The 18,328-nt window shown below is 44.6% G+C and overlaps 1 protein-coding gene and 1 pseudogene across 1 annotated transcript; both read left to right on the top strand.

The window, feature by feature from the left end:
- The first annotated feature begins 148 nt into the window (after positions 1–148).
- On the top strand, positions 149–7,940 carry LOC114843905 (7-alpha-hydroxycholest-4-en-3-one 12-alpha-hydroxylase-like). Its single transcript, XM_041068214.2, has one exon. It carries the CDS (start codon positions 5,211–5,213, stop codon positions 6,744–6,746), a length of 1,536 nt encoding a protein of 511 aa, XP_040924148.1. The 5' UTR covers positions 149–5,210; the 3' UTR covers positions 6,747–7,940.
- An 8,589-nt stretch (positions 7,941–16,529) lies between these two features.
- On the top strand, positions 16,530–18,279 carry LOC114843904 (7-alpha-hydroxycholest-4-en-3-one 12-alpha-hydroxylase-like; annotated as a pseudogene).
- Positions 18,280–18,328: the final 49 nt, after the last annotated feature.

Genomic DNA, 18,328 nt, shown 5'->3' with positions numbered 1-18,328 from the left:
GTGGCGTTCACGTCGTGAGAATGGGTTGGAAAAAACGATACTTCATGTGCCCTAAAAACAATTTACTCTTCCATCAGTGTCCGAATTGAGTTTGAAATTAATTTTCTTAGGATGTCGCTTAAGATGAGAAGAGCATTAACTACTAGCTAGACAGGAACTTTTAATTAGTAGATAAACGAAAGAGAAGTGTGCTTTTCACTGCTCTCTGTTGAAGCGGTGCGTTGAATGATACATAAGCTCGACATGAGGTCTGCAGTAAGTTTACAGAATAACGTGAATTGAGAGGACTGCGTATAATTTAACATAACGTTAATGGTACTTAAGTAACTACGATCGAAAGCACTTTTTACAGAGTGATTGGAACGCCGCAACCCGGCGTACATCCCATGGTGCAACCCGGGGCTAGAAGATGCCGAAGATGATATAACCAAAGTCAAATGCTACTAGTGTTGTCTTCTTCGAAAGTGGTGTCATGTTGCTATGTTGAACATAATGTACGTTCCGTTTTACTTTATATTTTGCACCTGTGTGTACTCTCTCCGCGCGTCACTGCCCGTGAGCGTCTAAACGTGGTAAAAGGCAACAGTGTCCATCTGAGATGAAACGTAGTTGGCGTGAATCATCTTGCTTCACCCGTTAATCTCTGCGGTGGAACACCGTGTTCTGAACTCTGCGGTGTGCTTTGTCCATAGCTGCATCCGAGCCAGAACATGGGTCCAAAGACATATATTATTTTACTGTCTACTTTTATACCTATAAAAGACATTAAATATATACATTAAATACATACAAGAAGATCCGATTATTAATATTGCATTATTACTGGAATACTAGCATTTTGCCTTTCATTATCAACATTATTATTATCAGGAATAATATTACGAAAACACTAGTATTACTAACTAAAAGAACAAAAGCAGCAACATGCTTAGGTGGTTTTAATGTCGTGACCCAACCTACTTAACAAAAACATGTTCTTAACTAACTTTAAGTAAACACACTGTAAATAACCAAACACATAAAAAGGCAACTGTGCAAATATTCAATAAATATGCATTAAGGTTTCTAATTAGTTGCAGTTTACTTCTTTTTCCAAAACTTGATGTATTTTGAAGAAGTAACAACAGTGCGGTCAGTTCCTACTGAACCAGTCTAAGGACTTTTTGCTTGTTTGTACTTGTCACGTGATCTGCCCTTTAAATAACACAAAAACAAGACAAAAACAAGAGGAAAAACAACTTGTGACGTTTATGTTCACCCCCCCTGCACGATTTTTACTTTTAAGACTTGACATCAAAACAACTTTGAAGCTCTAATGAGATTGTGGCATTTCCTTTATGTAATTATGGACCATTAACATCAACTGGCCGTGCATCATGCAGGATCTGACTTTGTAGTAGAGAGATAAATGAAGGGGTTCTGCAAACAGCCTTTGTGCATCCTCCAAATAGTGAAATATAATGAATTATTTCCAAAACAAGACAACGGCAGCATTATCATAAACATCCAATGTTAATGTGAAGTCCTAATATAATAATATATTGTAGTACTACACACAAGGTTATATATAATACATGATTCATAAAAACTCAGTGTTTACTATTTCTGTTTCTAGAGTCAACCATGTGCCTTTCTGTATGGAGTTTGCATGTCTCTTTCGGCGTCTGGGTGGGTTTCTACAGTAACATGCAGTTGGGTTGATTGGGTAGGAGTTCTTGTGTGCCACTGCTGCTTTTTACAGTTGTTCAGTAAGACAGATAATCCAATAGGTGGTGCTACATGTCCAGGGAGACTTTGGAACTTTGTGATTTATTGTTTTAATGGAAATAGTTTCTTTTTTATAATGTGATTTTACCTTAATATGCATTTATTTTGTGTGCTTGTTAATTTTTTATACGACATTGAAAAGCTAAAACAGGAATATTTTGCTGCTTCTGTATACTGTATATACAGTAGGTTATCAGAATCAGAAAAGCTTTATTGCCAGGTCCTGTAGAGCGCACTTTACATAACGAGGAATTTGACTTGATGTTGGCAGGTGGTGCATCTTAGCATAAAAAAAGTACAAACAGTACAACATGCAACATACAACATACAACATGACATAGTGACAGTACAACATACAACATGACATGGTGACTGAACGACATACAACATGAAATGGTACTTGGATAGTGCAATTAAGGATACAATTAAGGATGGTCAGTTTATAACATGACTTGCTTTTCAGCGGTGAAGTATCCCTTTAAGTAACATATTTTTACACAAAATACATTGTCTGTCAGTCATGATAGTAAGATGAAGGAGAGACATGAACACAATCACTGTTTCAAACACAGTTCAAGGTCAAGTCTTATCACTTTTAACTTAACAGCAGAACACTAAATAAGCTACTACCACAAAGATCATGAGTTTCTGACTTTAGGGTCAGGGCTATTATATGTTACCTATCACTCTGATTTATTCTTAGCTTAGTTATTAGCGAAATGAAATTAATTGCTCACAACTGATTGAAAATTTTATTACTTTATAGGGTCAGTTTAAGAATGTTGTGTTCTCAACACTTATTTTCCAGCCAACAAACAGAAAAAACAGTAGGAGAGTTTGTTAATAAAACAGTCATATCTCTATGATCCCAGTTATTCACTGATAACATCTGTGAGAGAGACCTTATTTTGTCTCAGAGTCTATGTATGACACAGGATGTTTAACGTCCATCACTGTGTGCTGTACTGAGGAACCAGCCATGGGATCGCTGCTGCCGATCATTCTTAGCCGTGAATACCTTATTTGTGAGGGTGACAGACTGGCAGTGTTCCCTTATTTTGATGTTAACCTCGAGATCCATCCTGAGCCACATTCATTTAAGTACGACCGCTTCCTAAATTCAAACGGAACCAGGAAAACAGATTTTTACAAAGCAGGGAAGAAGGTGAAGTACTACACCATGCCCTGGGGTGCAGGGGTGTCTATGTGCCCCGGACTTTCTTTGCCACTAATGAGCTGAAACAGTTTGCTTTCCTCATGCTGGTCTACCTTATCTTTGAGCTGAAGAATCCTGATGAAATGCCTTCAGTCGATACAGAACAATTCATCCACAACATGAGTTTCAATACCGACTCTGATATAAAACTTGGTTCTTTTTTGTCATCAGTAAGATTTTTTTGGCACAAAAGAACATCTTAGAACAAAAAGTCAACTTTTTTTATTTAATTCAATAATGTATTTGAGCGCAGGCCAAGCGCTTGATCTAATATAGAGAACACCATGAGCTATGGTTTATCAGGTTCAGATAACACTAGCCGATCATCCTTGACCTTTCCTATTGTGCAACTTTACTGTATTAAGTATCAAATGCAAACATGCCCCAACCAGAGGCTTTTAACGCAGTCAGAAACCAGGAAGGCCACAGAATATGAAGCATATAATATATTAATTAGATGACTTTGTCCTTTAGATCAGGTGAATGAAACATGTGGATGTTTTTCTCTCCACAAGAGCCTGTTAAACTGTCAGACTGAATTGGGTGCCCAAACTATGGCCAGCAGAACAACTGTGGCCCGTGATCCATTTTTAATTGGCCTGCAGAAAATTCCAAAAATATACCAGAATATGGCTCGCATGTGAAACCTGCCCATATTGCATTTTTTGGTTTGAAATCTAGGTGGAGATACTGAGATACCTTCTCTACCATTCAGAAGTGGTCTGGCTAAGTCACAGCTCCGTGCTTCAGCAGTTTTATTCTCTGTGGTCAGAGGTCAACCAGTTTGTGAAGGAAAAGACCAACCTCTGCACTCCACAAATACATACAACACAAGGAACAACTCACTCCGCATTAAAAGTGTGAAGTGCTGACTGTTTGAGCCACAGTTGCTCACTTTCAATATCGCACACACAAATCTTTTTGTATAACTACAATGCCGATTAAAGACTCTTTAGGTAATCTTTAGCTTTATTACTTACTGTAAAAATGTAATCATTTTATGTTGATAGCATTTTTAAACACCCTTGATGAAAAAGGTTTGGACAACCCTGGACCAAAAGAACAAATACAACCTTTGTCACGTCTCTGTCTCCATAACCACCTGAGTTTGTGTTGCAGTGGGATAAAGGACTCAGTTTTACAGTATCTAAACTATGTCACTATCTCTGTGATTTGCATCTGGTTATCTTTTTTAAATGTAGGCCACAACTCTGTGAAATCTAGGTTTGTGCAAATGGGTCATTGATTTTAAGAAAATCAGTCAGCATAATTACATGAGGGGAGCAGAGCAGAGCGGACTCTTATAAATACCTAGGTGTGCATCTGAACAATAAACTGCACTAAGATCATAACACAGATACACTGTAGTCTGCAGTCTTTTGGGGTGAGGGGGGGCACTCCTGGACCAGGACTCTGACCCACTGGAGGACTCATTGTCTGCTCTGGAGCAGCTTCAGTAACAGACTGATCCACCCTCGCTGTGTGAAGGAGAGATATCGCAGATCTTTTCTACCTGCTGCTGTCAGACTCTACAACCAGAACTGTTAACTGCATTTGCTCTGTTTATGGATGTGTGCTCTGTTTATGGATGGCTTCTCTCTGTTATCTGTCTTTTTGCTGTTGTGGGGTGCAATTGCCCCGCTGTGAAACTAATACAGGCATTCTTATTCTTATTTTGAAAAAAAAAAAAAACAGTTTAATGATTACAATGCTCTTTGAATAGCTGCTTTAAATATACTATCAGCAGTTAAGCATTGAGTGCTCTTACAGTACCATACTGTGATTATATGTTATACAATCCGGGTCAGTTAAGTACACAAACCCAAGACTCAAGTGGAAATATTATATATGTGTAATCCTAAAGAGGACATTTATAGAGAGAATTCATTTTTTCCTAGAAATTTGTAGAACAGAAACATTATACAGTACATAATTTGAAGTACCTTAACATTGCTGTTATTGCGGTTATTAATTAAATACTTTCCAATATAAATTGATTTATACAATATTTGTTTTGTGGTGAAAACAAATTGTTTGCATCTCAGTGTTTGTGTATCAGTGTTTTCATTGTTTGACTAAAACAAACAACAATGGTCATTGTTTGACTAGGCAGAGGCTGGAATGGTGAAACTGATCCTGTGAGCAGAGGGAGGAGCAAAGGGTTGTTTATACCACGGGATGTTTAACTTGCTTTCAAATCATTGTGTGCTCGACCGAGGAACCAGCCATGGGACTGCTGCTACCGATCATCCTCAGCTGTCTCGCAGCTCTCATAGCAGGACTGTACGTTCTCGGGGTGTTTCGTCAGCGACGACCAGGAGAGCCCCCTTTGGATAAAGGCCTTGTTCCCTGGCTTGGTCATGTCTTCGAGTTTCGCAGGAACACCTTCAAGTTTCTGCAAAGGATGAAGCAAAAACATGGAGACGTGTTCACCGTCCAGATGGGTGGATTTTATTTCACATTCCTGCAGGATCCGATGTCATTTGGGGCATTTGTTAAAGAGACTCGAGAGAAGCTGGATTTTGTCAAATTTGCAGTCCATCTGGTGCGCAGAGTGTTTGGGTATGTTGCCATAGAAAATGATCACCACCTACTTGAGGTATCCAGCAATAAGCACCTGAAAGGGGACGGTCTGGGGGTTATGACACAAGCCATGATGAGCAATTTGCAGAACCTTATGCTGCACAACATCAACTCAGATGGAGAACAAAAGACCTGGATAGAAGACGGGCTGTTTATGTACTGCTACAATATTGTTTTCAGAGCTGGCTACTTGTCTCTCTATGGAAATGTTCCCAGCAAGTCAGTGGAAAGTGAGGAAAAAGCCAAAGAGAAAGACAGAGCTGAATCAGAAGCCTTATTTTACGAGTTTCGGAAATATGACCAACTCTTCCCCAACCTGGCTTATGGGATCCTGTCTCCAAAGCAAAGAGCTGAAGCAAACAGCCTAATGAATTACTTCTGGAAAACGCTGTCAGTGCAGAAGATAAAGGCCAAGGACAACATCAGTCGCTGGGTGGGGGACATGCAGCAAGCTAAAGAGGAGCTGGGTATGGAAGAGTCAATGATAAACAAGTACATGTTTCTTCTGCTGTGGGCCTCTCAGGGCAACACAGGCCCCTCTTCATTTTGGCTGCTCCTCTTCCTCATGAAGCACCCAGAAGCAATGAAAGCTGTAAAGGAAGAGGTAGATAGGCTTGTGAAGGAAAGTGGACAAGAAGTGAAGCCTGGTGGCCCTTTGATCGACCTCACTCGTGAAATGCTGACAAAGACTCCAGTCCTGGACAGTGCAGTGGAGGAGACTTTGCGCCTCACTGCTGCACCTCTTCTAACGAGGGCAGTGCTCAAGGACATGACCCTGAAGATGGCCGACGGCCGCGAATACCTGATTCGTGAGGGTGACAGACTGGCAATGTTCCCTTATTTAGATGTTCATGTTGACCCTGAGATCCATCCTGAGCCACATTCATTTAAGTATGACCGCTTCCTAAATCCAAACGGAACCAGGAAAACAGATTTTTACAAAGCAGGGAAGAAGGTGAAGTACTACACCATGCCCTGGGGTGCAGGGGTGTCCATGTGCCCCGGACGTTTCTTTGCCACCAATGAGCTGAAACAGTTTGCTTTCCTCATGCTGGTCTACTTTGACTTTGAGCTGAAGAATCCTGATGAGAAGATCCCTGAAATTGACTTCAAGAGATGGGGTTTTGGATCGATGCAGCCTCTGAATGATATCAAGTTTCGATACCGACTTAGATATTAAACTACTCATTCATTCTGGGGGTAATCAAAATCTGTAATCATTTGTTGTATTTACAAGAAATCCTGTCATTCAATTGTACATTTTTTTACATTTCAGTGTTACAATGTGATAAGCTCAAAATAGTTGTTGCTCACAAATTTAAAGTTTTCTTGTTCTGCAACATGTGATTTACCACACACCACTTGGTTCTTTTTCATCATCATTTTTTTTGGCAATAGGCTTAAACAAGAGATTTCAGTAAGCAACAGTGTGCAAGTATCATATGCATTATTTCAAATGTAAACAATTCAATTCATCTGATGTGTCATTGATGATTATACACAACTTGATGCAACAAACAGCAGTGATTCATAGCAAGGAAACCATTGAACACATACAGTTTTTTTCTGTATTCACACAACACATGTTTCTTTTCAATCTGCACAGTTTTAAAATGTAATTACTCAACCTTTATGTGAAGCTTCACACTTATCTTTGCAATAAAAACAGGCTGGATAAACAAATAATGCACAATAGCCACTATGTCTTTGTTGTTTTAAAGAAAAAATGTTAATGAATGAATGAATGAATGAATGAATGAATGAATGAATGAATGAATGAATGAATGAATGAATGAATCAAAGAGTCAATAAAGAGTCAATCAAAGTTGTCTTTAGACTTACACAGAGACATATGTATATAAGGTTCAAGGCTGACCGCTTGATCTACAGTAATATACTGAACGTCATGAGCCAAGGTTTAAACAGGTTCAGATAACACAGGCCGATCATCCTTGACCTTTCCTATTGTGCAACTGTCCTATATTAACTCCAAGTGCAAACATGCCCCGACCAGAGGCCTATAACATAGTCGGGACCAGGAAAGCCACAGAATATGAAAACAAATAATATATTAATTACACAACTGTGTCCTTTAAATCAGCTGAATGATTTAAAGTACATCCTTTACAAGACGTGCCAGTGACCAACTTGCATCTAGGTTTGTACAAATGTGTGATTCTAAGAAAATCATTCAGCATAATCATTTTGAATGGAAAACCAGTTTAGTGATTACAATGCTCTTTGAATAGTTGCTTCCAATTTTCAGTCAAGCATTCAGCACTGTTACAGTATGATGCTGTCAGTATATGTCACACAGTCAGGGTCAATAAAGTACACAAACTCAAGAGTCAAATGGAAATATATGTGTATAATCAGTGTGGTATATTTATGTACCATATTATATATTATTATATACTGTATATGGTATATAGTAATTTCTCCATTGCGGAACAATAAAGGTATTCTATTCTATTCTATTCTATTCTATATACTGTGTATGCTGCACTTCTGAAGAATCAACAATTTCTTCTGGTCATGTTAACAGGTTACAATGTCTGTTCTATAACCTTTGTATTTTGACAGAATCATTGTCCAAGGTATGTCTGGGACGAACTCCTTTAACCTTTTGAGTAAACACTTATCGCTGATCCCTGATCTTTGAGAGTCTATAAGCTCGTGCCTTAGCATTAGAGCCCCACGGATCAGTAGATGACTTCTTAGGGGCTCTCAGACTGACACCTCTGCAGGAGACCAGGTTCTCTCGATACTCTGCTCTTTTTCTCTCTGATAATGTTTTGTTACCACTTGTAATTGTCATGTTTCAAGCCATGTGTCACGCCACATCCTGTTTTATTTTGTTAAACTTCCTGTTCATTCAGTCGTCACTCACCGGTTCCCAGTATCCACACCTGTTACCAGTTAGTAATCAACACCAGTATATAGCCCCACCGTTCACAGACTCATGTTGCCAGATTGTTAGTTCCGAACTCTTTCCAGCATTTCATGCACAGCTTCTCGTGTTTTGACCCTGATCGCCTTGACTATTGTTTCCTGCCTGAACCTCGTGTGTACCGCCGCCTGTGAGAGAACCGTGACTGACTATCTGACCGTGAGTTTGCTTAATCCCTGCCTGTACCTTTGCCGAGACCTCCTGTGTAACGAACCCTGCTTGAATACCGGACTAGAGATTGCCTGCTCCCATTTGTACTTCATTGCTGAGCCTTCTTGTGTATGACCTGGACCGCCTGACCCTGCCTTGTCAAATAAACCTGTGTTTAACCATCATCGTGCTTCTGTGCCGTGCATGTGGGTCCGACGCCTGCCCAAGTCTGACAGAACAATCTGGCCAGAAATGGACTCCGCCGGTGCAGAGAGCTTCCGAGCACAGCTTATGGCTCAGGAGCAGTGAGTAGCGGAACAGGAGGAGAAGACCAACGCCGCTCTCCAGAGGCTGGCCGAGTGTGTCCTTCGGCAGAAGACGGCGATGGCAGGATTGACCGAGGCGGTGAATCGTCTGACTCAGAGCCCAACGGGAGAGGCGAGGCTGACTCAGAGCGCCGCTGCCGCGACCGCACCCTTGGCCGCAGCGGTTCCCTTGGCCGTCGCCCCGGAAGCCAGGCTGGGCGCCCCGATACGGTTTTCGGGTGAGTCAGGAGACTGTCGAGCATTCCTCACTCAGTGTGAGATTCACTTTGAGTTACATTCACCCGCGTTCCCATCGGAACGGGCTCGAGTGGCATACGCCATCTCGCATCTGACGGGGGACGCGGAAGCATGGGCGACAGCGGAGTGGCAGAACGGCTCCCCCTGCGTGTGCACATTCGCTGCTTTCGCCACAGCGCTTAAACAGATCTTCCAGGAAGTCACCCCGGGGCGCGAGGCGGCTCAACGGCTGGTGAACATCCGTCAGGGCGGGAGATCGACTGCGAAGTACGCGATCGAATTCCGAACGCTGGCGGCGGAAGCCGGCTGGGACGCCACAGCACTGGGTGACTTATTCATCCGCGGACTCTCTCGGCGGGTCAAGGATTGTTTAGCGGCGAGGGATTTGCCCAGCGATTTGAACGCTCTGATCGCTCTGGCTATCCAAATTGACCGCAGGCTGGGGAGCACCGAACGGGAGCACCAACGAGAGGAGAGACTGCGGGAGGACCGTCGACACCGCACTACGAGCCCCAGGAGGGGGTATCGAGAGCCCGGCGGCCAGACCGTCCCCCGGAACCCGGAAGTTGGACAGACGCCAGAGGAGCCGAGGCAGATCGGACGCGCACGGCTCACGGAGGAGGAGAAGCGGCATCGACGCTCCCAGAGACTTTGCATGTATTGCGGCCAGGCGGGGCATTTCGCCTTGCACTGCCCGCTAAAAGACTTGGCTCATCGCTAGCGCGGAGGGTAGCGGTGAGCCGAACGATTTTAGGTAGCGCCTCCGCTCGCTCACTACCAACAGTGACATTAGTTTCCAGTACCCGGTCCGTCCAGCAGGCGGTTCTCATTGATTCTGGAGCCGATGCCAGTCTTATGGACGCAGGACTCGTGGAACGACTGGGCATCGCGGCACTTCCCTTGGCTTCCCTCGTGGAGACGGCAGCGCTGGACGGACGTCGGCTCTGGAGAGTCACCCACCGCACAGAGCCGGTAATAATGACTTTTGCGGATACTCACACCGAGAAAATGACATTTTTGGTTGTGGAGTCTTGCTACCACCCGGTGGTACTGGGCCACACATGGTTAAGGCTGCACAATCCAACGCTAGATTGGCGCAGGGGGGAGGTGAGCCGATGGGACCCAGATTGTCTTAACACGTGCTTTCAGGCCTCAGTTTCCCAGCAGGCACCTGCGGACGCAGCGGCGACAGCCAGTGAGGGGACCGAGCAGCCCGATCTAACGGGAGTCCCCGAGTGTTACCATGACCTCCGCACGGTGTTCAGCAAGGCTCGAGCGACCTCTCTACCCCCCCATAGGAAACACGATTGCGCGATCAACCTGCGCCCAGGGACCACGCCACCCAAGGGGAGATTGTATCAACTCTCCCCCAAAGAAAACCGGGCCATGAGGGAGTATTTGGACGCTGCGTTGGCCTCAGGTATTATTCACCCTTCATCCTCGCCTGCAGGCGCAGGGTTCTTCTTCGTGGGGAAGAAGGACGGCTCACTGCGGCCCTGCATCGACTACCGGGGTCTCAATGACATCACCATTAGAGACTCCTACCCTCTTCCATTACTTTCCTCCGCCTTTGAGTTGCTAGCAGGGGCCACTCACTTCACGAAACTGGATCTCCGTAACGCGTACCACCTGGTACGGATCCGAGAGGGAGACGAATGGAAGACGGCCTTCAACACCCCGAATGAACACTACGAGTATCTAGTCATGCCCTTCGGCCTTACCAACGCGCCAGCCATCTTCCAGGCCTTCGTGAACGAGGTATTAGGCCCTATGATTAATGACTTTGTTTTCGTGTACCTCGATGACATCCTGGTCTTTTCTCGCTCCGAGGAGGAGCACATAGCACTTGTCCGCCTGGTCCTCAAGAAGTTGCTGGAACACCGGCTGTATGTAAAGGCGTAGAAGTGTGAATTTCATGCGGACCAGGTCTCTTTTTTAGGGTTCATCGTCTCCAGGGATAGGATCGAGATGGATCCGGCCAAGACCCAGGCAGTCCAGGAGTGGCCGGTCCCGCAGAGCCGCAGGGAAGTGCAGCGCTTTTTGGGATTCGCCAACTTTTACCGGAAATTCATTAGGAGGTTCAGCGGAATTGCCGCCCCACTGCATGCACTAACCTCGTGTAAGACTGCTTTTCAGTGGACGGCTGAAGCAGAGGAGGCGTTTCAGCGTCTGAAACGCAGCTTCATCACCGCACCCGTGTTGCGGATGCCCGACCCTCAGCGGCAGTTTGTGGTGGAGGTCGACGCGTCCAACTCGGGAGTGGGGGCAGTGTTATCCCAGAGGGATCCCACAGACGGTAGGATCCACCCCTGCGCGTTCATGTCCCGCAAGCTGTCCCCGGCTGAACCTAATTATGACATTAGAGACCGAGAATTGCTTGCTGTTAAGGTGGCACTAGATGAATGGAGACACTGGCTGGAGGGGGCAGACCAGCCCTTCCTAGTGTACACTGACCACTAAAACCTCGAGTACCTTAGAACGGCCAAGAGGCTGAACTCACGCCAGGCCCGATGGGCACTGTTTTTCAGTTGTTTTAATTTCCATTTGTCATACCGTCCAGGGTCTAAGAACGTGAAACCTGATGTCCTGTCTCGCTTGCACGACGTGCAGCAGGACCCAGCGGAACCAGAGCCTATCCTACCACCTGGATGTCTGGTGGGGGCAGTCGCATGGCCAGTGGAGCGTCGAGTACGGGAGGCCACCCGTGACCGTCCAGCTCCACGCGGCGTCCCACCCAACCGGCTGTTCGTGCCACCCGACCTCCGAGGGGAGGTGATCCAGTGGGCCCATGCCTCACTGGTAAGTGGGCATCCAGGGGTATCTAGCACCTTGTTTAGGTTGGGAGAACGGTTCTGGTGGCCGACCGTGAAGAAGGACGTCCAGGAATACGTCGCAGCATGCCCCACATGCGCCATGGGCAAGTCTTCGCACCAGTGACCGGCCGGCCTGCTGCATCCCCTGCCGGTACCGCACCGCCCATGGTCGCACATAGCCCTAGACTTTGTTACCGGTCTACCACCCTCCCAGGGGAAGACAGTAGTTATGACGGTGGTAGACCGTTTCTCCAGGTTAGCTCATTTTATCTCGTTGCCCAAGTTGCCGTCAGCCAAGGCTACGGCCCAAGCTATGCTAGAACATGTGTTTAGGATCCATGGCTTTCCCACAGACATTGTATCAGACAGAGGGCCCCAATTCGTCTCGCGATTTTGGCGGGAGTTCTGTAATCTCATTGGGGCGGAGGTCAGTTTATCGTCGGGGTACCACCCCGAGTCCAATGGACAGGCCGAACGGGCCAATCAGCAGCTGGAGGTGGGACTGCGGCTCCTCGCCTCCAGAAACCCGGGGTCATGGGCCAGCAAACTAGTATGGGTAGAGTTTGCCCATAATACATTGCCTTGCACCTCCACCGGACTAACCCCGTTTCAGTGCGCTTATGGGTTCCAGCCACCGTTGTTTCCGGCCTTGGAAGAGGAGGTTCACGTCCCGTCGGCGCACGCACTGGTTCGGCGCTGCCGCCTCACGTGGTTGCAGGCACGGCGCACCATGCTGCAGGCGCGGGACCGATACAAGCGGGCGGCCGACCATAAGCGGACACCGGGCCCGGAGTACAAGGTGGGCGACCAGGTCTGGTTATCCACCAGGGACCTCAGGTTACAGGCCCAGACCCGTAAATTGACCCCAAAGTTCATTGGTCCGTACACTATCTCACGCATCATTAACCCTGTTTCTGTGAGGCTCTCATTGCCCAGGACGATGAGGATATACTCTACCTTTCACATCAGCTGTCTCAAGCCCTACCGAACCTACTATACAGACCAGCTTTTCTAGATGTACTGTAGCAGGTGATCACAAGGTGGAAGTATTCAGTAGACCTCTACCACATCAGGTAAGCTTCTGTGTTCTAAGTAGTAAGTTACAGCAAAATAAAGTTAGACATTAAAGTAAAGTTATAGAATAGAAAATTCATCTTTTTGTGTGACACATACAGTATGCTCATAGGGAAAGTGCTGCCATTGGTAAACACATTTTGAACTGCTAATAACTAAAAATTTTTTGCTCATCAGTTTGTCACAAACAAGTGCAATCAGGGTCAGATCTAAAGTACTGTAGGTAGGCTGCTTCATTGTACGTATTTAGTCCAGTATACACTATACTGTACCTGTTTGTTACCCAGGGACGGTTTCTGCTACTAGATATCTACTGTAGATAAGATGCTTCATTTTATTTACTTCAGCACACAGTGTACCTATGATTGTACCAGTGCCAAAACACTTTAGCCCAGCATGCCTGAATGACTACCGCCCTGTAGCACTCAATCATTATGAAATGCTTAGAGCAATTGGTCCTGGCACACCTGAAGGAGACTCTCCCATTCACGCTAGACCCACAGAAGATTATGGATTATGGACTTTCTGACCAACAGACCTCAGCATGTTAGGTCAGACCACATCTGTTGAACCAACTTTACACTCAACACTGGCATACCACAGGGCTGTGTGCTGAGCCCCTTTCTCTACTCACTTATCACCTGTGACTGCAGGCCCATACACGGATTGAACACGATCATTAAGGTTGCAGACTATACAACAGTTTTTGGTCTCATCAGCAAAAGGACGGAGAGCTTGGTGGCCAAAAATGCCCCCATAGACTTTCTTAGAAATACACTTTTTAATCACCCTGCCATTACACCATGAAAACCGTGCAGTCTGTGACCTGTTTGATATACAGAGACAGTTTCTGTATTTGATTCTTCTAAACACTTGATCATTCCCTGTATATTTTACTCAAGGTGAGACTGTTATGACTCATCATACAAGATGGCGGGTCAAATCTGTGATACAAGTCAGAGCCGGACAAAGTAACTAGTGTGCATTTAAAGGATTTAATAATCTAATATTTGTTTAATTAATAAACAAAAGTACTCAAAACAAATAACTTGTGCAAATAACAAACGCATATCTTAAACAATATGGAAAAGCCCAGAAACGTGAAAAAAATAACCAAAACTAACTTGGGACATGGACCATCAGCACTAGAAACTGTAGCTGGTAAACTTCAGGTTGAGCATTTAAGCTAGCAGCTATCATGACTTGATTTACCTTCACGTCTTACGTGTGGCACACAGCGTGGCAAATAGAAATAGCATGTCTGGTGGTTTTACCTGGTGGCATACAGTTACTGATAAACACAAGCTTACTTGATGTCTGTATACATTACCTAGCTCTTGAAGGCTTTAAATACAAACTAAAACAGGTGAACCCAATCCAACGAATTCAGAAGATGACAAGAACCAAGAAGACACAAAACTAAGGAAGAGAGCCCGGTCGCCCCCTTGTGGCATGGAAACACAGTCATGAAGAGCCTTCATCTCAAAGGCTGGCTTCCATACGGCCAACATGCCTGAACCAGACGAGCTGGGTGGACCGAGGGAGGCCTGGAGCACGATCAAAACAAAACTAGACAAACACACAGAACAGAACTATAACCAGACATGACACAGACAGATATAACAGAAACAATCCAAACAAACTGAGGGAGTTCATAAATTAAGTCTCTTAAAGTCCATCTCGATCACCACCTTCATGTTGGGTGGTATTATACAAGTCCACCCAGCAGCCTCTGGGGACAAAATGCCAGTTCCAGTGCCAAGGCTAAAACAAATTCCTCTGGGAGGTTGATGGCGAATCAAGACCCCTCCAGGGGGTCGTAACGAGTGATGGCCTCCTCTGGCTTGTGTTGGCTAGAGGAGCAAGACCATCGCATTGGCCAAGGCAAAGAAGGCAATGCCACCATTACGGCTGAAGGTGACAGAGGTGAGGCCACCAGTCTGGCGGCGAGGCCCAAAGAAGAACGAAGAAACCGAACCAGGGTGAGACAAGTCTGCAGCTCTAGGCAACGAACCAGGAAGGCGACGTGACGAACCAGCAGAGTTGGGGAATGCAGCGTCAAAGGACGAACCAGATGGAATCAAATCAATCAATGTTGTCTTTCAATTGTCTTTATTATTGCAATAGAAGTACACAGAGACATGTGTATATAGATGCACGCTTCACCCGCTTAAACTAATATACTGAGCCATGGTTTAAACAGGTTCAAATAACACAGGCTTATCATCCTTGACCTTTCTTATTGTGCAACTGTCCTGTATTAACTCCAAGTGCAAACATGCCCCGACCAGAGGCCTTTAACATAGTCGGGACCAGGAAAGCCACAGAATATGAAACAAACAATATATTAATTATACGACTGTGTCCTTTGAATCAGCTAACTGAATGAATGCCAGTCACCAACTTGCATCTAGGTTTGTGCAAATGTGTCTGATTCTAAGGAAATCAGTCAGCATAATCACTTTGAAAAGAAAACAAGTTACGTTACAATGCTCTTTGAATAGTTGCTTCCAATATTGTATCAGCAGTCTAGCATTTGTAGCTCCAACAGTACAATGCTGTCATCATGTATGATATATATATATCAGAATCAGGGTCAATTAAGAACACAAACCCAAGAGTTACAGTAAGTGGAAATATATGTGTATAATCACTTCCCAAGAGGGAAATTTATGGGGAGAATTCATTCTTTCCTAGAAATTGTAGAACACAAACATTATACATTATTTATAAAAGAAGTACGTTAACATTGCTGTTTCCATTATTAATGAAATACTTTCCAATATAAATTAATTCGCATAATAATAATAATGATTCTTTTTCTTGGTTAAAACAAAGTGACTAAAAATAAAGACTAGGTTTCCAGCTTCAGCAGGTGATCACAAGGTGGCAGCATTCAGTAGACCTCTACCAGCATCAGGTCAGCATCTGTGCTCTTAGTAGTAGTTACAGCAAAGTAAAGTTAGACATAGAAGAGCAGAAAAGAGAATTAATGTCTTTTTTGTGTGACACATAAAGTATGCTCATAGGGAAAATGCTGCCTTTGGTAAACACATTTTCAACTTATTACGAATCAGTTTGTTTACAAACAAGGGACATACGATTTAGGCTCTAACTAAGTTTCTTCATTTTATTTAATCCAACACACAGTTTACCTGTGTGTTACGGTTTTCTGCTATGATTGTTTTCAACACTGAGAAGGTGAAGGTGAGACATGTAGTCCGTTTTTTTTACTTTATTATTGTAATACTTGATAGTTTGTCTGCTACTAATCAGTGATTTCATTATTTGACTAGGCAGAGGCTGGAATGCTGAAACCGATCCTGTGAGCAGAGGGAGGAGCAAAAGGTTGTTTATAACCCAGCATGTTTAACTTCTTCCGAATCATTGTGTGCTCGACCGAGGAACCAGCCATGGAACTGCTGCTACCGATCATCCTAAGCTGTCTCGCAGCTCTCCATAGCAGGACTGTACGTTCTCGGGGTGTTTCGTCAGCGACGACCAGGAGAGCCCCCTTTGGATAAAGGCCTTGTTCCCTGGCTTGGTCATGTCTTCGAGTTTCGCAGGAACACCTTCAAGTTTCTGCAAAGGATGAAGCAAAAACATGGAGACGTGTTCACCGTCCAGATTGGGTGGATTTTATTTCACATTCCTTGCAGGATCCGATGTCATTTGGGGCATTTGTTAAAGAGACTCGAGAGAAGCTGGATTTTGTCAAATTTGCAGTCCATCTGGTGCGCAGAGTGTTTGGGTATGTTGCCATAGAAAATGATCACCACCTACTTGATGGTATCCAGCAATAAGCACCTGAAAGGGACGGGTCCTGGGGGTTATGACACAAGCCATGAGGAGCAATTGCAGAACCTTATGCTGCCACAACATCAACTCAGATGGAGAACAAAAGACCTGGATAGAAGACGGGCTGTTTATGTACTGCCTACAATATTGTTTTCAGAGCTGGCTACTTGTCTCTCTATGGAAATGTTCCAGCAAGTCAGTGGAAAGTGAGGAAAAAGCCAAAGAGAAAGAAAGAGCTGAATCAGAAGCCTTATTTTACGAGTTTTCGGAAATATGACCAACTCTTCCCCAACCTGGCTTATGGGATCCTGTCTCCAAAGCAAAGAGCTGAAGCAAACAGCCTAATGAATTACTTCTGGAAAACGCTTTGTCAGTGCAGAAGATAAAGGCCAAGGACAACATCAGTCGCTGGGTGGGGGACATGCAGCAAGCTAGAGAGGAGCTGGGTATGGAAGAGTCAATGATAAACAAGTACATGTTTCTTCTGCTGTGGGCCTCTCAGGGCAACACAGGCCCCTCTTCATTTTGGCTGCTCCTCTTTCCTCATGAAGCACCCAGAAGCATGAAAGCTGTAAAGGAAGAGGTAGATAGGCTTGTGAAGGAAAGTGGACAAGAAGTGAAGCCTGGTGGCCCTTTGATCGACCTCACTCGTGAAATGCTGACAAAGACTCCAGTCCTGGACAGTGCAGTGGAGGAGACTTTGCGCCTCACTGCTGCACCTCTTCTAACGAGGGCAGTGCTCAAGGACATGACCCTGAAGATGGCCGACGGCCGCGAATACCTGATTCGTGAGGGTGACAGACTGGCAATGTTCCCTTACATTGATGTTCATGTTGACCCTGAGATCCATCCTGAGCCACATTCATTTAAGTATGACCGCTTCCTAAATCCAAACGGAACCAGGAAAACAGATTTTTACAAAGCAGGGAAGAAGGTGAAGTACTACACCATGCCCTGGGGTGCAGGGGTGTCCATGTGCCCCCGGACGTTTCTTTGCCACCAATGAGCTGAAAACAGTTTGCTTTCCTCATGCTGGTCTACTTTGACTTTGAGCTGAAGAATCCTGATGAGAAGATCCCTGAAATTGACTTCAAGAGATGGGGTTTTGATCGATGCAAGCCTCTGAATGATATCAAGTTTCGATACCGACTTAGATATTAAACTACTCATTCATTCTGGGGGTAATCAAAATCTGTAATCATTTGTTGTATTTACAAGAAATCCTGTCATTCAATTGTACATTTTTTTACATTTCAGTGTTACAATGTGATAAGCTCAAAATAGTTGTTGCTCACAAATTTAAAGTTTTCTTGTTCTGCAACATGTGATTTACCACACACCACTTGTTCTTTTTCATCATCATTTTTTTTGGCATAGGCTTAAACAAGAGATTTCAGTAAGCAACAGTGTGCAA

The sequence above is a fragment of the Betta splendens genome, chromosome 17 (genome assembly GCF_900634795.4).
Source record: "Betta splendens chromosome 17, fBetSpl5.4, whole genome shotgun sequence".
NCBI classification, from domain to species: domain Eukaryota; kingdom Metazoa; phylum Chordata; class Actinopteri; order Anabantiformes; family Osphronemidae; genus Betta; species Betta splendens.
The sequence above is the reverse complement of the archived record's forward strand: the minus strand, read 5'-3'. Positions and strand labels throughout refer to the sequence as shown.

What these genes read in the sequence shown, in the direction of transcription:
- LOC114843905 (XM_041068214.2), top strand. Translation starts at nt 5,211, where the DNA reads ATGGGACTGCTGCTACCGATCATCCTCAGCTGTCTCGCAGCTCTCATA.